Source organism: Equus przewalskii, chromosome 6, assembly GCF_037783145.1.
Source record: "Equus przewalskii isolate Varuska chromosome 6, EquPr2, whole genome shotgun sequence".
In the NCBI taxonomy this organism is placed as follows: Eukaryota; Metazoa; Chordata; class Mammalia; order Perissodactyla; family Equidae; genus Equus; species Equus przewalskii.
Genome location: NC_091836.1, coordinates 6,781,961 through 6,806,749, shown reverse-complemented (window position 1 = coordinate 6,806,749; position 24,789 = coordinate 6,781,961). Strand labels below are relative to the sequence as shown.

At 35.3% G+C, this 24,789-nt stretch overlaps 1 protein-coding gene across 10 annotated transcripts in view; it reads left to right on the top strand.

The window, feature by feature from the left end:
- Positions 1-24,246, top strand: part of SESN3 (sestrin 3) — a 68,270-nt gene extending 44,024 nt beyond the window's left edge. For all 10 annotated transcript variants that reach the window (XM_070622935.1, XM_008513749.2, XM_070622941.1 and 7 more), the window contains 7 exons: positions 1,108-1,290; positions 5,117-5,353; positions 5,874-6,048; positions 11,158-11,276; positions 12,082-12,272; positions 14,438-14,582; positions 16,409-24,246. In XM_070622935.1, the coding sequence (XP_070479036.1) occupies positions 1,108-1,290; positions 5,117-5,353; positions 5,874-6,048; positions 11,158-11,276; positions 12,082-12,272; positions 14,438-14,582; positions 16,409-16,495 (1,137 nt within the window). In that variant the 3' untranslated portion in view covers positions 16,496-24,246. The remainder of the gene's footprint in view (positions 1-1,107; positions 1,291-5,116; positions 5,354-5,873; positions 6,049-11,157; positions 11,277-12,081; positions 12,273-14,437; positions 14,583-16,408) is intronic.
- The last annotated feature ends 543 nt before the right edge of the window (positions 24,247-24,789 follow it).

Sequence of the window (24,789 nt, the reverse complement as noted above, 5' to 3'; positions counted from 1 at the left end):
ATTTAGTCACTTTATACTTGAACAATATTACTAATTTGGCCAAGTAAGAGGAAAGTATAGCACTAATGGAGACTCTGGATAAGAGAATTCTTAAATGAGTTATGATACTTCTAAGTATAGTACTTGGTTCTAACTAGTTGTTTTGGGGGGCAAAGAGTTATAAGTTGGGATGATAGGGAGCAGGAATGAGAAGGATAGAAGGAAAACAGTGTTACAGTTGAACTATTACTGGAGAAAAAGAGGAAGGAGAACATGATGCATGTCCTGTAGGAGAACGGCTGGGCCAGCAGAGCTAGCCAGGAGTTAGCAGATTCGTTTTTACCGAGTTTAATTTGGTTATCTTGTTTGTACTCGCACTAAAGTTTTAACCAAAAAGGAAGCATTCTGTGTGTTCTTGAATCATAAACTTGACTTCATTTCAGCTTGAAGTTTTGATGACAGTAAGGCTGAAAGCAGACTTTGAATGGTCACAGACTAAGACATAAACAAGATATATAAAATAGAATAGAACAATGCTGTTTTACTGAGAAGCAGTCCTGAGGACAGGAGTGGTGGAAAGTCTGCTTTGTGTGGTTTACCAGATTGTCAGTATTGAGGCTGATTTTGACTACCTAGGAAGGAAAGTGTCTGTGAGCTTCCTTCCACCGGAGGGTGATATGCAGAGATAAGACTGAAATCGCAGTTGTCTTAAAGGGGATAAGAGAAGTATCCAAATTAACATGCATCTTGAATGGGTAGAATACAAGTTAATGAGATTTTATTATGTTTTAAACAGACTGCAGTTGATAACACTTACCGTAATGAAATGGACATATATTTTCTTTACTTAGCTAGAAAGTGGGTTCTAGGTTGACCTGTACCAAGTTCTGGATGAGGAAGAAATTGCCCTCATGTGACGATTATTTTCTTATACGTGTATCAGCTTCATGATTTGATTCAAGAATCTGTGGCAGCATTGTGATGAAAGTTTTAGAAGGAGGAGGAATCTGTAAGAAAAGAATTGTTGGCTTTAAAAATTATTAAACTCCATCTAAATTATTTGTTTAGAAATAGAATAAGACTCTACTATGATTGTTTTATCAACTAACTCTTTTCTTTGTGTTTTAGGCTGCAGCTAGACATCAGTGTTCTTACTTAATAAACATGCATGTGGATGAATTTTTAAAGACAGGAGGCATTGCTGAGTGGTTGAATGGTTTGGAATATGTACCACAAAGACTGAAAAATCTTAATGAAATAAATAAGCTGCTAGCACACCGACCCTGGCTGATCACGAAAGAGCACATTCAGGTACTGAGTGTTTCTTTGAAATAAAAAAGTTTACTAATGATTCTAACTGAGAGTTAATTTTTTTGCTTAAGACTTAATTTTAAATATTTGCATATTAGGAACTTGAAAAATAAAAAAAAGTAGTGTATTAAAATGTGTAGAAGACATGAATTTAGAAAGTCAGTGGGTTTAATTTAGGTACAAATGAATACTTCTCTTTAAGGAATCAGTAATTAGCTGTACAAGTTTAGTGAGTGGCTGTGAGAAAAGTTGGTTTCTATTTTCAAGCAGTAGGTAGAACAAAGAAAATGCACTAGCACGATAGGATACCTGGATTCTGGTCTCTACCCAGTTACTCACAAGTTTGTGACCTTTAGTAAGTTAACTTCTATGGGTCCCAGTAGTTCCCCTTCTACAAAATGAGAGACCTAGATTAAAGGAGCTCTAAACTCTTTTCTAGTTCTAACATTTCATAATTTAAAGATTTTCAACAAATTATTTTGGAAACAAAAAGTGAGTTACCAACTGGTGTGTGAATGCTTAAATGCCTCTAGAAGCTAGAGCTTAGATGAGAAATATAGTGGTGATTGACTAGAGCACTTGCTCTTCAAAAGGAGCATCCATGGAGGGTGTACAGGGTGAGGTGGTTACACAATATCCTTAGCACTATGCTTGGCACTTGGTAACTATTCAGTAAACAGGAGCTATCATCTAAATTATTATCAGTAGAAACTTTAGGTATTTAAAATCCCTGCTCTAATGTATAGAAATCTCCTTGTCTTTTTGATCCTCTTATTAGACTACATTTTTGTTAGTTATTTGCTTGGTTAAACCAAACTTAGCTTTTGTCAATCTGTGTACTCTCAGATTTTGATGATCTGTCTGGGAATCTGTGAAACACAGTGTTGTCCTGAGGTTTATGTTCCGATTTGATAATGTGTTAAGTTAGATAAAGGAATTAATCATTATTTTTATGTCACATGTTAATTACTTGGTGCCAGATGCTTTGGTGAGTCTGAAAAGATAGACCCTGCCCTTGACATGCGTGGAGTCTAGGGGAGGAGAGACAGGGAGGTGATAACAATAATCGCAGCACAATAGTGTATTAAGGTATGAATAAAGAGAGTGCATGAGGTTTCTAGAAAGAAGTAACATTTGAGGTAGGTCTTGAAGAATAAGTGGGAATTTTCAAGTAGAGGAGGGTGTTCCAGACGGAGATTAGGGTATGAAGTATGATATGTTGGAAAAGAAGCTAACAGCTTTGGGATACTAAAGTGTAGGAAAGGTCAGGGTAAGAGGCGGGAAGAATTGGAATGGTATTGTATGACCCAATGACTACTGTATTCAAAAATTTGTGTTTTATGCTCAGAAAGCTATGGTCTCCAGAGTTATGTTATAATACCTCAGGGGGTACACAAGACAATCCTTCTAAATGTCAGAAAACTGTGTGTGTATATTCTTATCTCATCCTTTTAAATTTCTGTATTTGTGTATTTTACAATATTAGTATTATAGTACATGGATATAACTAACCTACAGAAAATGTTACATTTTTTACGTATATATTGATTTAAAAATAAATGTATGTACTATCAGGGGTTGGGCCCCCCAGTTGTTACTGTCAGAAGTATATATGATCAAAAGAGCTTGGCAATAACTATGATAACGAATCAAGCATCATTAAAGGTTTTTGAGCTGAGTTGTCATATGAGTATATTTGGTGGTGCAGAAGATAAATTACAAGTGGGACTGGCTAGAAGCAGGGAGGCCAGTCATAAAACAGTTGTGGCAATCCACTTGAGAGATGCTTTTTTTTTTTTTAAGTCATAGGGAGAAATAGGGAGATAAAGAGGAGGGATCAGACTATGTGTAACTATTCTGCAAAAGAATCAGCAAGACTTGATAACAGGCGGAATGTGACGATGGAGAAAGGGGGTGGGACAGCAGAATACCTCTAAGGTTTCTACCTTCCTGCCTGGGCACAGGGTGATGCTGTGAGCAGTGTAGCATAGACAGGCTTGGGAACAGAAGATGATGACATCCATATAGTGAAGTCTAGTTGCTGAAGGAAGTACAGGTCTGTAGCTCAAGATAAAGGATAGATTAGGAAAAAAAAAATGAGACAGTTATTTACGGATAAGCAAAGATCAGGTTGAAGGAATGAATGATCCATCCAGGAGATACTGTACAAGGAAAGAAGATCATGAGTAGAATAGAGCAAGCCAACATTTTGGAGGCAGGCAGGAAAAGAAGAGGGCTGTGAGAGAGATGGAGAAAGATGCATCTCAGGGTAGAAAGGGTGCAAAAAAAAAAAAAAATAGTGGAATTGCTGAAGTCAAGGGAGATTAACTTCAAGAATTTCATGAAGGGAGGAAATAAGGAAAATGTAAATTCTGCAGAGATCAACAGGGTAAGAACTGAAAAATATCGGATTTGGCCTTTTGGAGGTCATATGTGACCTTAGAGAAAGTAGCTTCAGGAGTTTGTCTGAGAAAGAAACCAGATTACAATCAAGTACAAAAGTAGAATGAATGTGAGGTGAGAAATTCAAGGTGATGAGTGTTGGCTGTTCTTTCAGCTGTAATGATAATCCTGCAAAGACTGGCAAAGGCATTGTAAATTCTACCAGTCCTTTTTGGAAAGCTCTTTCCCAGTATTATCAAAAGGCATAAAAATATCAATACCATGTGCCCTAAAAATCCTATTAGGAATTGTTTTTAAAATATGAATGAAGCCATAGCATGAAGATGCCATTTAAGTAATAGCAAAAAAAAAAAAAGAAATTTGAATATCGCCCATGCTTAAAATTAATGACAGTATAGCCTCATAAAAAATGAATATGTCAAAATGTCAAGTTTGAAAAATAGAAAAAAATAGATATATTCTGATTATATAATTATTTTTATAAAAATAAAAGAAGATACGTAAAAGTTATATTAGGGTGATAGAATATGATTGATTTTTTCGTGTGTATGTGTGTGTGTGTGGTTAAATATAGAGAGTAAAGCAAAAGCTATTTTGGGTTTTAGCTGTGAAGTGAGCTAAATGAAAGTTTTAGATTTGCAGGGAGCAGCAGGGGACACACACACACACACACACACACACACACACACACACACACACAAAAAGGAGAGAGAGAACACTGATGAGAAAGAATCCGTGGTGTCTTAATAGATGGAATGGGCTCTTGGAGAAAGTGGGGGTGGAGGAATGACTGTTTTTAATGGCTTCACTTGTGATTCCATCAGTCAGCTGCAGGATCAAGTACAATAGCATGTGAAAACGTGCTTTGAAATTTTTTAAGTTGTTATTCAAATGTGAGGTAATATTCTACAGTTTCTATCATCTGCTGTAGGGTCTTTCTCCATCAGAGAAGATAATTCCAAGGTAACTAGAAGTTGACTTACTAAATTGGATTTTTATGTGATTTTTTTTAAGATAAAGTCTCTACCTTACAACCTTAAAATGAATAGTTTTGCTAGACAGTCTTTAAAGTCTCTCCTAGCTTTAATGTTCTTTGATTCTCTGAAATATCTTAGTAAAGTAACATAATATGTAAAAGTGCATTGGAAGCAGAACTTCCATTGTATATATAAGGAATTTAGAAGAAGCTGCAAAATAATTGTATTGTTAGGTCTGATAATTTTAATGTATCATTGTTTGTTGGAATGTAACATTGTTTGACGAGAGCTATATCTTTAATATGTGAAATATTTTTTAAAGGGAGTTTTAAGTTTTACTACTATAAATGGACATATGAAGTTTGGTAGATTTCCCATGCTTCCTAAAGTTGCTTTGTAGCATTCTATGATTTTCATTTTTACTCTGATTTGCTTTCTCATTTCAGAAACTTGTCAAAACTGGAGAAAATAATTGGTCTCTGCCCGAACTGGTACATGCTGTGGTCCTACTGGCACATTATCATGCTTTGGCAAGCTTTGTTTTTGGTAGTGGCATCAATCCAGAGAGAGATCCAGAAATCTCCAATGGATTCAGGCTAATATCTGTCAACAATTTCTGTGTTTGTGATCTCGCTAATGACAACAACATAGAGAATGCATCCCTCACAGGCGGCAACTTTGGGGTTAGTTTTCTTAACTGTTTTTCTTCACTGTTTTGCCTTTAAACTTCCTAACGTTAAAAAAATCTAGAGAGAGTTTATTCTCTGATTAAACAGGATATTATATACTTGAAATATTATTGCATAATTTTTGTTGCTGTAAAAATGTAACCTGTACCTGAAGTTCTGAATTGTCTTAAAGAAGCTTTTAAAGCAAATAGATATTATGACAAATCATAGGGCTGCCTCATTTTTAAAAATATACTATAATATAATTTAATATGTACCAAAGGCTAGAATTCTAGATTAAATATATTTATACTTATAAACTTTCTATATTTATAACTGAAGCAAAAGCATCATACTTCTGAAAATGTTTGAATATGTCATATGATTTCCTTTGGAGTTAATGGAATACCTACCTGGAAACTTAATAACTGTGCCCATGCCACTGTACGTAATAAGGTGACATTGGGAGAGGGAGACATTTACTGGAACAATTTTTAATGTTAATAACACCCAACATTATCTTATCTGGCTCCAGATTGTAGATTCTCTAAGTGAACTAGAGGCCTTAATGGAAAGAATGAAAAGGCTTCAAGAAGAAAGGGAAGATGAAGAGGCATCTCAGGAAGAAATGACCACTCGTTTTGAGAAGGAGAAGAAAGAAAGTCTTTTTGTGGTCTCTGGAGATACTCTTCATTCATTTCCTCATTCAGGTGCTTTATTTTTTTTTTTTTTCACTCTCTTTGCCTTTTAGTTGTTGTTAGAACCCTGACAGACCACCTTCAGTATTTTCCCTGTGGATGTGGGAAAGAGATTCTACTGCCCTGGTCCTTTTGTTCAGTTCTCCTCCTCCTCACCCCAACGCTATGCTTCCCCTCTTAGGTTGGTGCATCTTTGAGTACATTTCAGATCCAGGTGAGAGGGACTTCCAGCTTTGTGCTCCATACTCTGTCCTGGCTAAAGCGTCATTCAAAGCAGGCCACTCGCTTATAAAGTTAGATAGGAATATTTAATAAATCATCCTACTTTTGTGATTTTTTTAATGATAAGTGAAATCTTGCTTCAATTGATATAATTTTTTAAAAATATCTTCATCTTTTTTGGGTGGGGATTGTGTGGGAGGATTGTTCTCATGCTGCTGCTTTTCCAGATTAGTTCTAAAATTACATTGCACTTGCATTTGCATTTCTTTGAGGAAATCTTTGGAATTTTATAAAAGTGTATTATTTAGGTCGTTTTCTTAGATAGAATTTGGAAGAATTCATTCTGTATTGAAAGCTAGACTTTTTTGCTCTAGTCTTAAAAATGCGTTTTTTTCTAACACTTTAAGAGATGAAATAGGAGGGTAACTTTTTGATTATGACTAAAAAGGATATTGAACACCACATAATAAATGTTATTAAAATAGCTTATAATCAATAGAAAGCTTAAACCCATCAAAGACATCAATCTACATAACACTGATTTTTAAAATAATGTTCCATTGGTTTAAAAGAGGGCTTCAAAATTAAGAGTCTTACAGCTAATCAGTCTCATAAATTCAGAGGGTATTTGATTTGGCCATAACTTCTTTGTTAACGTTAAACATAGCATTGACCAATAGCTCTCAGAAGTTTTACCAGGAAGAACAAGAGCACCTTTTATCATTTTCCCTGATGATCTTTTTTATCTACCAGATTGAGTATATTAAGTAAGGGTTTCTCAGAGCTTCTAACCAACAGGAAATCCCAAATTAAAAAACTTGGTGTTTTTCGTTAGTGGTTATACATTCTGCAAACATTTACTTAGTACCCCATTTAGTCTCAGCACTGTGGTAGGTACTAAGGTTTTCAGGTTAGATAAGACATGATTCCTGCCTTCTGAGAGGTCTCTTCGCTAATGGGAGTAAATAAATAATTACAATTCATAGCAGAATGTGAAAGGTACATGAGCCTAGAAGAGGACTCTGAACCCATTCTTGGGGGAGGAGGGATGTAGACAGAAGGAGTTCTAGAGGAAGCCTTCTCCAGCCATTTGCCCTTTGGCTCTAAGCTAAGTCTTAGAGACTTGAGTGCAAGGGAGTCAGGCAATGGCTGGGGGATAGGGGAGTTTGTGGTAACCAGCATCCAAGCCTGAGCCAAGGCACAGTGGTAAGGAAAGAGGATTCTGAGTGCAGGAACAAGTGCTTCTGTGTTGTTAGGACATAAATCATAACGGAGATAATGTGGCGAGGACGCCAGTTAGGTAGACAGGGGCCTTATCATGATGACCTTTCTAACCTAAAGGAACATGTAACCTGCCATATTGTAGACATTTGAATGGAGATGTCTGGAGATATCCAGCACAGTGCTTCTCAAACTTTAATGTGCATATGAGTCACTGGGGAATCTTGTTGAAATGCAGCTTCTGAGAGACCACATTTCTATCACGCCTTGAAGTGATGTGAATGCTGCCAGGCTGCAAACCACACTTGGAGGAGCAAGGGTTTAGCAGATAGTCTGAAGATCAGGGGAGGATTTAAGCTCAAGATAAAGTTCTGGAAGTTATCAGCATATAATTGGGAGTTAAAATCAGGAGAGTTAATTATAAAAAATCATCCAGGGAGAACAAATGGGACAAAGGGAAGTAATGAGCCTAAGTGAACCAATATTTAAAAATCTAACATTTTTATTAAGGTTAGTAATATCTGTTTGCTTTTTTAGGCATTAATTTTTAAGAGCTTTGCTAAGATCACTAGAGCTTAAAGGATATAAATGTTTTATTATACTTTTCAGTTTTTTTATATTGAAAATACGTTTTGGATCCCCATATCTACCTTCTTGGACCCTTAAGCAGGGACTACTGCTTTCTAAAGTGAATTTTGACTAGCAAGTCTTAGACCCTAGCAAAAATTATGTTCTAATGTTAACAGAAGAGGCTGTATCATTTGCAAATTATTCAAGGAAATAAATCAGTTCACTGTTTACTCTTAACCATTCCCAGTACTAAGTTCGTTGATCACACAAAGAATAACGTAGGAAAATGACTTAGTACAGTGGGTGATTGAGTCATTTTGATAAACTTAGCATGTTTGAAAATGGAATTAGAAATTTATTTTTTCCTGTAAAAAATTTCTTGGTTTGAGCAATGTGATAGAGCATTCCAGATTCCATGTAGAGATTCTAAGCATAGTTTTTCAAGCCTTTCGAAGAAAATAAATGTTTAAAGTGTTCTGCAGGGGTTGTATTCTATAGCTTGATAACAGAGTTAGCTAGCTTGAATTGTTTTATGTTTTTCAAGTTTAGAAAGTATTCCAGTACTGTAACATAGCTGCTTCTGTGTTTATGTTAGTAGCCCCCTCTTAGGGGCAGAAGAATGCAGACAATGTGCAAAATATTATTTCCTTTAAGTCCAGACTTTGAAATATTCATTCAGATAGAATTAAAATTGAGTTTTAGATTTGTTGATTGGATTTGATAATTTGAACTTCTTTTCTTAAAAAATTTTTTCTTAAGATAAGTTTAGGAAAAACATATTTGTGGTTTGAGAGACCTCTGTACATTTCTTTCTGTGGACAAAATTGTCTAGAAAAGAGGTCTTGATTGACTTCTAATTTTAAAATAAATGAATGGATATTATTCGTAGGATATTATTCATAGGATAAATTGGTTAGTTAGTCTTTATTGTTTATTTTAAAATGTTTAAAAGTCACATGACAACTTGAACATGTATACGAACAAAACAAAAACTAACATCGAAGTCAAAGGAACCAGCTGTGTAATAGTCGCCTCCAGTATCGATATTTGCCAAACGAAACCACCTGGCTGTGCAGTGTGGGGGGAAGGATCACTTCAAGAGAGAAACTGTTTTACAGAGTTTAGTTATCACTCATTGTTCTTGGTTTAATTTTACTTTGCAACCCACGAAAAGCTCCTAGTTTTCATAGCAGCCTCAGCGATCGCTACTACATTTTACATTTTTTGTTTCATTTCTGTCGATTCTTATATGATGGACTGAAGTAAGGAAGGCATAACCTCATTCACAAATGTTAAGAGATAAAGCATTGAAAATGCCATTTTTAAAGTGTTTCTATTTACCTGCATAAGGAGACAACACAGTGTTGTGGGGTTGGGCTAGGGATAAGTCTGAGATTTCTCTTCAGAGAACTGAGAGTCACTTAAAAGCTTCAGATCAGTTTAAGTAGTATAATGTTTACAAGTTTTCCACATCATCGTAAACTAACCCACAGTGTATTTCTTACTGACAGTACAGACGATATTAGTAACTTACAGTTAGTTTACTTATTTCTTTTATACATACGTCTTTTCTCATTAATGAATCAAAGTAAAAATAGATATTAAACACATGGCATAGTACCTGTTATGTAGTAAGCACTCAGCAAACGCCAGCCTCTTCTTTTTATGTGTAATAAAGAAGTTAGGGAAGAATATTAATAAGATATTACCAAAGTTGGGTGGCCTGGGCACGTGACCTTTTCTGCCAGTGTCAAGCACCCCAGTTAGTCCATGGTAGCAACCCAACGAAAGGTGAAAACTTGTGAGAAAAGAATACTATAGTATTCTTTTCAGGAAATAGCAAAAATTAAAGATAACAAAAGTACTATTGATGTACCAGGTCTTTTGGTTGAATTATTATAATTGTACTTGTTTTTTAAGCCTGTCAAGACTGTCCAATTAAGAATTACAGTTTTTTATTATGCCATAAAATTGTTTTATTAAGTATTTACTTAATATTTATTTATTAAATATTGAATTTATTTAATATTAATTAAAATACTTAAGAAAATATTGTTCTTTGCATGGAAGGAGCTAATTTTTTCTTTTACTTTGAAAACTTTATGTTCATTTTCTAGAGTTGAAGATAAATAAAGATTGTTCATTCATTTTTAGTGGTTGAAATCAGAAAAAAGTAATTGTAAAGACATACTAACCTAAAAAAGCTGAGTTAGAAGAAAATTATCTTTAAACCAAATTAACATGCATTGGGCATTTAAAAGTTTTCAGTGGCGAATTTTAATATTATCAAGGATACAGAAGTCAGCTGTCTTAAAATAGTATAGTCTTCCTATTTTCCTGAATGCCACTTTGGTCGTGCTCTAATCACAATCTGCAATCACAATCTCATTAGCACACATTGACATTGACTTCATGTGTTATACACCTTTTTGTTTTGATATGCACAGAAAAGGGCACATATCTTAGGTATAAAACTCAAGGAATTTTTACAAACTGAACCTTCCTGTTTAGCACCCACGTCAACTAAGAATAATAGTGGCACCAAAAGTCCACTTCCCCCCTGTTGTGTTCCCTTCCCAGTCCGTCTCCCTCTTTATGAGCAAAAAATGAACTATAGTGACCTCATTTTCACTGTGAATACATCCAGAGGAAACACCATCTAATTTTAACAAAATCTGTCTTAATGTTAAACTCCATTAAAGTGGTCTTTTGCCTGCATCTCTTCTCTTTCCCCACATCCCACTTCATCCCCCAGAGAGATCAAAAGAATTTTTAAGCTCAATGCTTACAGGCCTTTGCTCTCTTCGTTTTCTAAAGAAGTAAAACTACAGTAATGTTGATCCTTTGCCACTGCTGTTTAGATATTTCAGTTTAGTCAGTTTTTTGCCGGAATGACTACAGTTAAATATTAAAGTTGCCCATATTTGGTAATGAAATTGTATTCAAAACTTAAGCAATAGATATTTTATATGAATTTAAGCCATGTAGACAATATTGTCACTTTGGAAACCCGTGGAAAAGCTAAAAAAGTAGAGGAAGAAGGAGCTGTTTCATTGTTCTGCCTGTGTACAGTTTCCTTAACATTGGATTATTCATCATTGTCCTTAGATTTTGAGGATGACATGATTATAACATCTGATGTCTCCCGCTATATCGAAGACCCTGGTTTTGGGTATGAAGACTTTGCCAGACGAGGAGAAGAGCATTTGCCAACATTCCGAGCTCAGGTATAAGATTGCTTTAATTCAGAGAAACTGTGAAATGTTGAAACATAAATAAATCGACTTCTAAAGAAGTTAAAGGTCATTCAATAGAGTCTGTAAATCTTTTTATTTAGCCTAGTTTTCGGCCTAGTCTAATTTGATGTCCCAGTAGATGGATTATCATTTCAACATTTTCCCCCTAAGAAAGCAAAAGGAAAACTATCTGCTTTGTTGGTTACCTGCGTAGTTTCATGGTAGCTGTATAATGTTCATAGCATTTTTTGGAGAGAAGCAGGGAGGAAATCAAGCAATATGGTCACATTTATAATAAAAAAGCATTTTGTAATAAGATCATATACCAGTAGTTATGGGCTTAAGGGCTGCCTCCCCTCCCCACCCCTAGAAAACATAGCCACAATAGTGATGTGCCTCCTAGAGAGAGTGTAAGTTTGAATTAAGACAGGCTCTTTTGTGCTTGTTTTAGATGATCTACTAACTGTCCACATCACTGAGTAGGTTTGGTCACATGGAAATATTCCAAGCTCTTCTGGGGTCCTTCCAGATAAGGGCATAGATTACATAGTACCTGACCCCGGGACCCCAGGAGGTGGGCAGAGTTCATCACCAACATGCCAAACCCTGGACCCCATTGAGGAAACTACATGGTACTCCAGTCTACAAACTGGTGTGAAAGGTTCTTAGTCACGCTATAAACTTAGAATTAAATTTGAAATATCTTCATCTACTTGCTTCAGTAGTTATATTGAGTGAAAACATAGAGTTTAAATGGAATGTCCGTTTTGTAATTGGATTCATTTTATTCTTTTAGGACTATACCTGGGAAAATCATGGGTTCTCCCTGGTGAACAGACTTTATTCTGACATTGGACATCTTCTTGATGAAAAGTTTCGCATGGTCTACAATCTCACCTATAACACTATGGCCACCCATGAGGATGTTGACACAACCATGCTGCGCAGAGCTTTATTTAACTATGTTCACTGTATGTTTGGAATCAGGTATGTTCATTGTGGAGACAGCTTTACACATTTCTAGATGAAACTCCCGACATTAGTCTTACTTCTATCCTATTTAGGAGTATACAGTTCTGGTGAGAAAATATTACATGTGGACTTCTGATTTTAAAAAATTGATTCCATTTTATAGAGAAGCATTTTATTTTGTTTGACGGTAGTGAATCTTAACATGCACATATAAATACAGAGTAAGAATTTACTAAGGAGGGGAAAAAAGCATCAGTAATCATTGGGGATAGAATCATTGAGGATTCTATATCAGACTCAATTTGAGAATCCTTCCTGGAAGAATTGGACGGTTAAAAAACATAAATTGTGTCCCTTTGGATCAGTGTAATAAATGCTGGTTTAACTATTTATTTATTTATTTATTTACGAAGAAAATGGTAATTAGGGTATTGATAAAGCTCGGATAGATTCTGCCCTCATAAAGCTATTTACATAAGCTCGCATAAGAACACTGAAATGAAACTATCAGTCAGTGTAAATTCATGGCCTCTAAATTTAGAAAATTAGCATTGAGAGAATAGTGAGTAAATGAGTGAATGAGATTGAATGGTGTAATCGGGAAAGCTTTTTTGGGAGAATGTGCCTTGTCGAGCTGAGTTTTGAAGGTTTTTATTGAGATAGATTTGCAGAAAGAGAAAATTTCCAGTTATGAATACATTCAATTTGACTCTATACTACATGTTTCTCATATACTGTATTAGAAAGCCTTTATGGAATGGAATTAGAATTCAATTTGTTAAGCAAAGTAGTTTCTATAATTTTAACTAAAAAACCCCAAAATTTCCTGAAAAATCAACTAAAAATGAAACATTCTACTTAAAAGACACTATTAATGATGGTAATTAATAACTATGCTATTTCCCCTTTACCATCCTACATTGTAAGTTATCACAGAATCATCACATTTTAAAACACAGATATTATACCTACCTAATTAAGAAAAATAAACAGTAACAATTTAATTCAATTGTGATAAATATTTATTATATTCAAAACAACAAATAACAAATGTTATGGTGATTATATTTATCTGTTGGATGTTACTAAATAAAGCTTATGTAAAATCCTCGAGATACATTTTTTTTAACTAAGCATTGCGTTTAGGTTAAAAATTAACGGAAAATATAGAAGAGAAATCCCCCCAGCTCCCGCCACTGCATTTACCTTCCTGTCTGCCTTTGTGCCCATTTACTCTGCTGTCTCTTCTCTCTTATTTTGGGTGAACTTGTCTATGCTCTCATGCTCTTGGGCCCCAAATCCCATCTCTCCTCATCTTCTAAAGATCCCTATTCCAGCAATTCTCCCTTCTCTCTCTTGAATAATCAACTTTTGTCTCTTTATTGGGTCTTTTCTATCAGTATATAAACATGTTCTTATTTCTCTCATCTGTAAAAAAAAAATCCTTTCTTTTCCCCCGGCTATTGCCTCATTTTTCTGCTCCCATGCACAGCAAATCTCTTTGAAAAGATTTTATATATTTACTGTCACCATTTTCTCATCTCCCATTCTCTCTTGAACCTACCACAGTATCAGGATTTTACTCCTGCCATGCCAAGAAAACTGCTCTTTTGGGGGTTGCCAGTGACCTCTGTATAGCTCCTTGCAGTGGTCAGTTTTCAGTTATCATCTTATTGGGCTAGTCAGCAGCACTGGATGCAGTCGATTACTTCCTCCCGCTCCCTTGAAACACTGGACTCCTCCCTTCGGGCTTTACACTTGCTCTTCTTCTCTTGGTGTTTGCTTCGATGTCAGCCTCTCAGAGAAGCTTTCTGCCTACCCTCTCGAAAATCACAGCTCCTCTCCCCCAGCCTCAACTTTCATTTTACCTCCACAGCAATTATCACCATCTGACGTATTATATAGTTATGTTTTTAATTTTTTTCTTTTTTCTCCACTACAATTTAAATTCCATGAGACCAGGGATGTTTGTATATGTTGTTCATTAGGATATCACCAGTGTCTAGAAGAGTCCATAGAAAGTATGTGGCTTATAATCAGCATTCAGTAAATATTTGTTTGATGAGTTAATTAATGAGCTTTTGGTGTTTAATTACTAGATAATAAATATCTCCTTTACAGCTTTAGAAATCGGAAATTCTCACTTTGTCCTTATGAAGCTGTTGTCTTGTTGCTCCTAGGTATGATGACTATGATTATGGAGAAGTTAATCAATTACTTGAACGAAGCCTGAAGGTTTACATTAAGACAGTGACCTGCTATCCTGAGAGAACTACCAAGCGCATGTATGATAGTTACTGGCGTCAGTTCAAACACTCAGAAAAGGTGTGTTTCATGACCAAACATTATACCATAGACAAATGTTCAATATAAGAAGTAATGATTATGAAAAATTATATATGGAAACATTAATAAATTAATGCCATTAAAGAAATGGAAGTGTCACCATCTAGCCATCTGTTTTTTTTTTTAATGTTTTTAAATTCTGGTTTAATTGAATATTAACTAAATTTTGATTATGTGTTTTGTCCACTGTGGTGTATGAGGTGAAAGTTTATCATCGGCCTTTGAAAAATGGTATCTTAATATTGATATTTTAAAAGTACATTTGGAAAACTGACTACCATTCTAACTATTAATAAAAATCAAACCTACTGAGAGTATTATGTGTAATTCTATCTTGGCCCAGAAAGCATATCCATTTAGAGATTGTTTAACTCTAGCCATTAGAGTTAACTTATTAGAACAATAGTTTCTCATTCCAATTTGGTCATTTAGTATTTTGACAATATAATGCAGGACCTTTGAGCCAAATGTATTATTATATAAGAATATTTCTCTGGGTGAAATATATAGGATTCATTATTTAAGACTTAATAAATGTTAAGGATTTTTACCAATGTTATAGTATAAGAATTGACCTTAAATCCTAGGTCTTTGGACCTTTAACTCCAAGAATCTTCCATTTATACCAGTTTCCAAGCTTGAGGGTAAGAAAATCTTGTTAGGGTTGTAATATTCACTAATTAACTGTGTGAGTTTCACAGAGACTGTCATGGCTTCAGTACCCAACAGATCTTTTGGAGTCTTTGAGCCAATCGTACATCAAATAAATACCCATTTTATCTCCAGCATCTCTCCTTAATGGATCTTTATGCCCTATTTATATGTTTGCATTAAATTTTCTTCCTTTACCAAGTTATATCTAGAAATTCTCTTTACCCACGAAGAGAGTATATCCAACCCATAGAAAGATACCAAAGTAACTTAAATATAACATACTTCTTTGTAATAAATTTTGAAAATATGTGGGTGTTTATTTTAACCTATCACCTGAGACATATCCCCCAAAAGTCAGGCACTTGTTCACAGCTGTATCTAAAAGGCTTTTGGGAGGCTATGTGTATCTAACGAGTGCCAGGTGCTAATTACAAACTGCTGTAAGCTTCAGAGTTTCCCTTTAGTGTCTTTCAAGGAAATAGTAACAAGTGTTTTCTAAGGAATAAACATAGGCTATAAGAAATGTAGGGCTGATTTTTAGCCATATAAAATTTTACACCTGGAGGGCCGGCCCCGTGGCCGAGTGGTTAAGTTCACACCGTCCGCTTCGGCGGCCCAGGGTTTCACCTGTTTGGATCCTGGGCGCGGACATGGCACCACTCATCAGGCCATGCTGAGGTGGCATCCCACATAGCACAACCAGAAGGACCCACAACTAAAAATATATAGCTATGTACCAGGGGGCTTTGGGAAGAAAAAGGAAAAATTAAAAAAAATTAATTAAAAAAATAAAATCTTTAAAATTTTACAACTGGAAGAAATATAATTCATAGGACAAGCATAATTTATAAAAATTAGTTTTATTTTATAACTCAAAAGATTGATTGGCTTTACATAACATATATTCTAACAAAATTATTGGAATTTTTAAGACTTCAGGGGTCATTTTATTGCTCACAAGAGCTGTCCTTTATAAACATGGTTTTCTCGAGTGTTATGTCATATACTTGCATAAATATGCCCAGGCGTGTGTGTGTGCATGTCTCTGTAGACACGTGAAAACCTTTGTGAATATCTGATATATGAAAATAATTGAAAGGCTTTTCAGTTGTTTATAATGGTCTCTAAACTGATAACGTTTTCATTTCTAGGTTCACGTAAATTTACTCTTAATGGAAGCACGGATGCAAGCTGAACTCCTTTATGCTCTTCGTGCCATAACTCGGCATTTGACCTGAAGCATCACCCCGGGAAAATGTCATATGTGTGTAAAGACCTTTTCACATAAGATATACATCAGAAGCTGTTTGTGATGTAGCATCAAAAGTTATTCAATTCTCTAGTGTCAAAAGTTTAGCCGTTTTTTTTTTGGCGGCTGTAATGTGCAATGATGTGTTTTATTTTTCTTGATGCTTAACATTACTAACAATTGCAAAAATAATACTGAGGAGCACTACTTTGCATTGTTTATAGTTGGATTTTTGGATACTGATCATAAATCACGAACCTGGTTTGTTAATGCTTAACTTCAGCGCTTTTGGGTTTGTACGTATGTGTATTGTTTTCTTCCTTTTTTTTTTTTTTTTTACATAAGGAAAAGCGCTTACAATCTGCTCAAGCAATTGTTTTTCAGATATTGGAATTCAGCAAAGAATGACTTCCTCTGGCCATTCTAAACCTTTCATGTTGTGTCCTAAATCTGGTGGAGGAAAAGCATGCGCTGTTGAACTAAGCTGCTCACAGGACACACATCTGTGTCCCCAGGAGATTATTTGTCAGGCACTGTTTGTTTTTTTTTTTGTTTATTTGTTTTTGTTTTTTTACTGCTATTGGCGATAACGTGAAATGTGATACAGCCATTGTCCATAATTTAATGTGAAATTAATCATGATGAATTCTATAGCATGCTACTGAAATGCCAAATTCAGCTATTTTCTTTCTCTTCTGAAACAGAAGTTTCAGTTTTCCATATCAGATGTATATATTAAAAGTGGAATTATGCACACTCCTTTCTATCACTGACAGTAATCCTCAGTCATCTTAAATAATCAGTCCTCACAGTGCCACTCACAGTTCGTTTAGTTGGCACATACAAACCTGTACCCACACAAGACTGACCAAAAATTTTCTTTGCACATTTTTCTTTTCTCATAGTGTTTTCTATATCACAGTAAGCAGAGGAAGGTTACTATACCTATATTTTTCCTGTTAGGCTTTTAGAACTTATTTTCCATGAATTTTCTTATAATAGGTTAAACAGTTTATTATTCAAAAGTAAAAGTTGTGTTTCTATGCATTAATGTGATTGAACAACAACAAGAAGAAAAAGAGTGCAATATGTTAAAAAAATACTCAACTAAACTTTCCCCTATTATGTCACTGCAGAAGTGTCCTTTTAAACAGAGCCATAAAGAAATTTTGTTCAAATTTCTTTATTGCACAAGGCTTTTTTGCCTTACTGGGGTTGAACAATGTTCCTTTCATAATGCCAAAGCATCTCCTTCCCCAGAAAAATCTCTTTGGACAACTGGTTAAAAAAAGATACCTAGTCTTAGGGGAGGAATAAGCATCCAAAAAGTCACATTTTTGCATTGGTTTCTGTTGCTTGATCAGACTGTCTTCACAGAGCACAACGGGATGTGTTTATAGCTTTAATTTGTGTTACGCTCATGAACCAGTGAAGTGCCTAAAGAGATGCTTACAACTATCCAGTAGGACACGGATGCACTGCGTAAACACTTTTTGGTTAATTAAGGGTGACTTGAATTTTACACAAACATGCTAATTTTTTTAAAACAGATCCATTTTTTCATAGTAAATAATGGTGTTAAAATTTTCCGTTAGACTTCCCACAAAGATTTCCTTTTAGACTTACTTACTTTTATATAGGACTTACTTTTTTTCTCTCTTGAAAGAATCGTGGACTAGTGTTTTCTTAATCATTTACCCCTTCCGTTTATCGTCCTTTTCTGGTACAATACATTAGACTGCTTTCTTTTAGATTTTGTTCCAGGTAAGAAAATAGATGACTGTAAACCTGTTAACATAAGGTAGTTCTGCATTTTTGGATTCCAGGACCTTGTTTGAAATCTTCCATGTGAGGAAAAGATTACTAATATTTTTTAAGACAGGGTGGTTTATTTAAAGAGATTGCTCAAAGAACTCATGCCAGATCCCTTTTGTTTTGTTTATTGCATATACCATATGTTGATTTTATTTAATAGCTAATTATATAGATACATATTAACTACAAAGAAAGTATTTAGGAAAATGACAAAACAGATGACAACATAAATGTCCATCTGACTTCCCTAACGTTAGAACTTTCAAGTTGAAGATATTGTTTATTCTTGACATTTGTCTTTTAGATAGAATTCTTTCAGTTAAAGCCCTGTATTTTTGTGCAGGTGACCTGTATTACAGGATGAAAAATGATTTTTATATATTGAAAAGGAGGAGAAATTCTCACAGAACACCACATGAGCTTTAGACCAAAAGGGAAACAAGATTTAAGTAACTAAAGTGGCCACTTAGTTTTTGGGTTTTTTTTTCTTCCCCAGAAATACAAGTAGTTGGAGTTTGGGTTATGGAAATATTAGTGCCTTTACTAGTTCTCTTTCCTAGCAAAATTTTTTTTTTTTTTAGCTCAACATTGATCTATCTCATCAATAATCAGGAAAGGAAGTTGACTTGGAACTATAAACAAAAACAAAACAATATATTTATGAACCTCAGTGAACCAGCCTAGAAAAATTGACTTCTGAAGGTGCTTGGGCACCTGCTAAGACACAGCATGCACAGCATTCCAGGTTGTGAATACCATTTTACAGCAAGTTTGCTGTGAACTTTATCTAATGCAAACTTGAAATTCTGATGCGGTTTTCCAGGGTGGTATTTTTTCAGAGTATTGAATTTACTATGTAGTAATTTATAGTATAGCTTTTTATATTAAAATGTGATATTTTTCAAAGAGATATCTGGTTCAATGGGTGTAACGACATGATCCTGCGATACGCTCACCTACACCTTGGGCTCACATTGTGCCAAACCGAAATGTGCACGTGTCCATGAAGAAAGCACATGTGAATGTGAATTCTCTAACTTCGTTGCTTATTATGTTAAAATTAGTCTAATAATCCACTGATGTATATGCTTGATTGATAGCTATTTACTTTTGAATATCAAATTTTCCAGCTTCAGTTGTAATTCTTAATTTCTCGGATCACCTTAAAAAAATATCTAAGTATTCTCCCCTCTGAAAGGGAATCTGCCCTTGAACCCAATCCCTTGACCGTGGGAGTGGCCAGGCAGCTGCCTCCCAGATCCTTCAGATTAGGCTTCCTCCGATGGACCCGGGATAATTAGAGGAAAAGAGGCATTTGAGACGGGACCACTTATTACCTTCTTCAGCTTTTCAAACTGATTGTCTCAGTCTCAGGAAGAATCTTTGTCCCCTTTGGGGTACATTTTAAATAAAAGGTGGCTAATTTGAAATCTGGGACATGGCCTTGCCCTTTCATTATGGCTTTTAAACCCAAAAAATGGCAGAGCAACCCAGGGCTGTTTTAGAACAGAAAACTCCATGTAAGCTTCTCATCAAAATCATATTTGAACCAGAGCCCCTATTTTAATCATTATAAAGTCTCCTAAAAATTTTAAATGCTCCTAAAAACCAATTAACAGTATTCCAGAGCAACTTTTTCCTTTTCCATCTTAGAGTTTTTTCAAATCCAAAACCTTAGATTTTTATGCCACAGCAAAATAAAATTAGCAGCAAACAATTAAAGACCTGTACTTAAAAATAGTTCACCAAATTCATGCAGAGTGCATGCATATATCATGGGAAAATTCTTTTAAACTCTAAGGACAGTTCATCAGGGAAAAAAGTAAATTTCAGTGCATGTTAAAAAAGTGATTTGCACTGTGCTAGTAAAATGAGGTTTTTGTTTTGTTTTATGTTGTGTTTTAAAGACAAGTCTAAATCATTCCTCGGGAAAGCAGGACCTTAAACTCTTCTCTTTATCTAATAGGACTTTTTCCTTTTTTATGCAAATAGGTGGTCTTGCATGGAGTAAAATTTATGCAACAGTAATGTTATATAAATAGTATATGAAATTTTCTTAGAAGTCTGATTCAGCAGCAAACTGAGAGACATGTGGCTCCTCCATTTAGATGAGTTTTGAGTTACCTAATTTATCTAATCAGAACCTCTTCTAGGCGGCCGTCATCGTAAACTATGTTTCCCTATTATATCCCTCTGGAGACTGAGAATCAAATTCAGTAGTCTTTCCTCAAAGCAGTACTGTAACATGAATGTATCTGTCTCAGTCACCAGAACTGAAGAGTCCCCTGCATGTGGAGTGTATTTCCATGCTAATTTGGCTTAGTTAGCAGTCTCTGCTCAGGTGAGACCTAGAACAAAAATAGCTGGGGTGACATAGATCGTAGAGGTAGAGGTACATGACAAAGCAGAGCCCTGTGAGGAAGGAAGAGTTTCTCAAAGAACACATGGAACATAATTCCGAGAGTGTGGCTGTCCTCAGCATCGTGCACCTAGAGTGAGGGAACATTTCCCGCTGTGGGAGCTCCGCCTGCATTCAGTCCACCCTTTCCTGCCTGCTTTCTCCTCCTCCAAGTGCCTCAACCTCTGCACGCTTCCTCCCCGCCCCTTCCCTCAGCCCATCTTGGTCTGAATGCCTTTTCACAATCCAAACCAAACATCACCAGCCACCTGCTGATAGTCACCAGCATTTACTTTTCTGAATCACCTTTTCTCCGTTCATTAATATGACTTTGTCCCAACTCCCTCTGAATTCCTCAACCATCCAGCTGTATTTTGGCTGACCTTTGCCCTGGACACCCTACCAGATATTATGCAGCACCAAGTGTAATCTTGTCCATCCCATCCTGTTCTCCCCTTTCCCAGCTGCCAAAATCTCTTGCTCTCCTCTACCTCATCCCCAAAGAGCCTATAAATTCAGAGTATCCAACCTTTTCATGGATTCACTCTCTATGGTTCAGTAATACTACTTCCATATTTTAAATAAATCATAGAGGATTTTTGCCTTCTATCAAAGTAAGAATCTTTATATTTATACATGATACAGAAATTGAACTATTTCTACCATGCAGAATTTAGCATTTAGCAGGATTTTAAAGTGATCAAATTGCCATCCTAACCTGGATCTATATTAGGTAATAAATACTGCTGTTAGTCTAGGTTATTTGAATGTAAAGTTTATTCTCCAGCAATCTAGATTGATCTTAACCGTTCAGTAGAACAGGAAATTTCTGGCATACACATGGGTGGTGTTTCAGACATTTGTTTTATTGGTGGTGTTTGGGCCTTGAAATGCATTTCTAATAGAAGAACATATGATAAGCGGCATTTAGGTGGTCCCATTGGGTCACAGAAGCCCACTTGATTTATAATATAGATAAAGTACCACAAAATTTGGTACATTAGGGTTTTGATCAAGCTTTCCTGGGTTAGACTAGGCTTCTAACCCCATTCCTACCCTGTTCTCATGGGGGAAAAATGTGTTACGGAATGAAAAGGGAACGCATTGACTGTAGTCTTTATTCCCCTGGCTGCACTTCAGATATAATCAGACAGTATATTAAGGAACAGGAACTGCACAGAGGAGGAAGTAACAGTTTTTCCTCTCCAGCCAGTGTGCATTTGGTGTAGTTTGTAGATGAAAACTCTGTCAGGTTTCTAACCTGGGCGTGTTTATAGATTGTTGTCTGACCTGATGATGAGCCACCCTACTTGAAAGTGTAGGTTATTATGATCTATAGTGGTATTTGCATGCTTTCCATTCCCATTCATGAACAACCGAACCTGACAGCAGAGTCTAGTAAATGCCTATAAGGGCCTAGGAATGAGTTGATGCCTAGTTAAGAAACAAGACTTGGAGAGTGAAGGGATGGTTTTTATTAAATCGTTTATCTTGAAGTGTTCATTCTAGCTTTAAATTAATTAAGACTACACCACCGTGAAGTACAGAAATGAAAAAGAAAAAATATAGAGGGGGGAAAAAGAATGAATATCTGATTCTTTTCAATGCTTGTAGAAATCTTTGAAATAATGAAATGCATACTATAAAATAGCCTTTAGAACAAACACCCCATTTTACAGCTCATAGGACAACATCAAACATTAGTAAGTCTAAGTATGATAAGTATAATTTTTGGTGTATACATTTTGCTAAAACAGTATTTTCTTGCACCCCTCAATTTAATCTCTTAAAAATGAATGTGTAATTTTTACAGAAAGAATATCCAAGGGAGAGAGAATCTCTGGTCTTTGATGCTAAAATATTGTTCATGAATCCTGGCTAGCTAAGTGTACAAATTATGACACTTACCGAATGAAACTCCTTATACATCTCTTTCTTAAATTAATCAGTCTTTACAAATTTTCAACTGACTCCCAAATCTGATAAGGAAGGATCCAAAGGTAAGACAAAGGAAACTTATCAGTTGGGTTGCCAAAAAGTTTCCTTTGTAGTGTTGAGACTATTTTCTCTTTTCTGAATTTCACTGGTTCTCTAAAATAAAAGCTAAGAGTTAAATGGTACCCTTGTTCATCAAGGAAAGTAATGCAAACTCTGTCTAGTGCAAATAATTCCTTTGCATTCGTGTATCTTCTCTGAAAAGAAAATACAATTTTTCCCTTCCTCTTTCTCTTCACATTTACTCTTTTCAACCCAAAATAAGATAGACACAGAAAGCAAACCACAAGCCAGTTTGGCATCTTCTCCATGCTAATAGAATAGTCACATCCACATGCACAGTCTGAGCAAGGTGAAAAAGAACCCTGTCAGGTCAACTTGGAACATGGCCTTGCTACTTGGATTAGCTCCTTCAAACCTGAAAATAACTTTCCTGGTCATGGAAGAACTGGATGTATCCTTTAGCTTATGAAATAGGATTTGAACTTGAAATCTCTTTTTTTAAATCCTGATTTTGCAGGGCAGCTACATAATGAATGTATATATTAAGACTTTGTAGCTGAATTGCACATGAAATCAGATTGCCAACTTCTTGACTTTGAATTTTAGACATCATTTTATCCTTAAGTTGTGAGTGATATATGTAGCATGCTGTGAAACGTCTATTATAGTTCTTTAATTCATCAGTATTAATACAGAATTATCTTTTGCGTTCCTTGGTACTTTTTATTCAGTGTAATCAGAAGCTGTGATGTTTTGCCTTTGTAGTCCTGTGCTTTGTTACTGTAATTTTTTTTTTTTTTACGAAGCACGTGACTTTGGACTAATGTGAGGCGGATGACGTGATCTTAAAGACTGCTCTATATATCAGTCTCTTACTATATAAGGTTTTCAATTAGAATAAGCTTTTATCAAATAGCTCATTGATGCAATTTAGGATGCACACAGTTTTCAGTGTCAAATGGCGGTCTTACATTTATAGGTTCAATTCTGAAAATAGCAAACTTGATAAACAGCCACTTTAAACTTCTGGTGAACCAGACCCTGCTGTAGATGTAGTCTAAGGTAGTGAACCATATAGGCCTTTTCAACTATTACGCCCTCCCCGTGAGTCAGCAGTAAGGAGAGTATAGAACTTATGAAAGCTTTTTGTATGTATAACTAGGTTTTATTTTTCTTATGTTGCTGATTTTACAATTCTGACTAAAGCTGACCTGAACAGATCAGTTTATGTGTAATATTCCAGTGCTTTAATGCCTCCTTTTTTTTTTTTTTTGGAGGGATGGGTAATATTATTTGAACAGATGCAGAAGGAACTGTTAGTGAGTCAAGACAAACACATTTGAAATAAAGGAACTGTATTAACATGTTAACAACAATTCATAACTGCACTTTTTATGACATTTTGAAAATCTATTTATAGGTACAGAACAATGGGTTTTGTTAAACTGTATCACATTTATACTTGCAGAAATTTATTTCATTGTTATTAGTAGGAATTTTATTGGTTCAATAAAATTGGCAAAACTGAACCCTGATTATTTGCTTTTGTATATATATGTATTTATATTTGTATTGGAGTAACATTCTTGCCTATGTTTGTTTCTCCTTAATTACTGCAACGTGCATTCTGAAAGACATCAGAATTGTAAGAGTCATTTTTCCCCTTTTTTATTCCTGACCCATGGTTTTCCTGTGACATTTCTTATAATCACTCAATGTTGCATTAATGGAATATTGCAATAGTGTAAGTTTTGCAAAACGTATAGTTATTGTTAACCTTTTAAAATATCACTTGTGAACTCAGCAAGAGGCAAATTAATGGCACTGTTTTCTCTCGTTAACCAAAATAGTAATGTGGAATCGGGGAAGGGGCATTGAACATGGCGGCAGAGCCCAGATTCAAAACCTATTTTTTTTCACATTCTACTTGCTTTGTGACCTTGGAGGTAATTTAATCTCTATGAATTTTGATTTCCATACCACAGTCTGAGGGGAGTAATACCTTCTTGAGATGGTTGGTTGAAAATTGGGTGAAGTGGAATAATGTATTTGAAATATACAGTACAGTGATG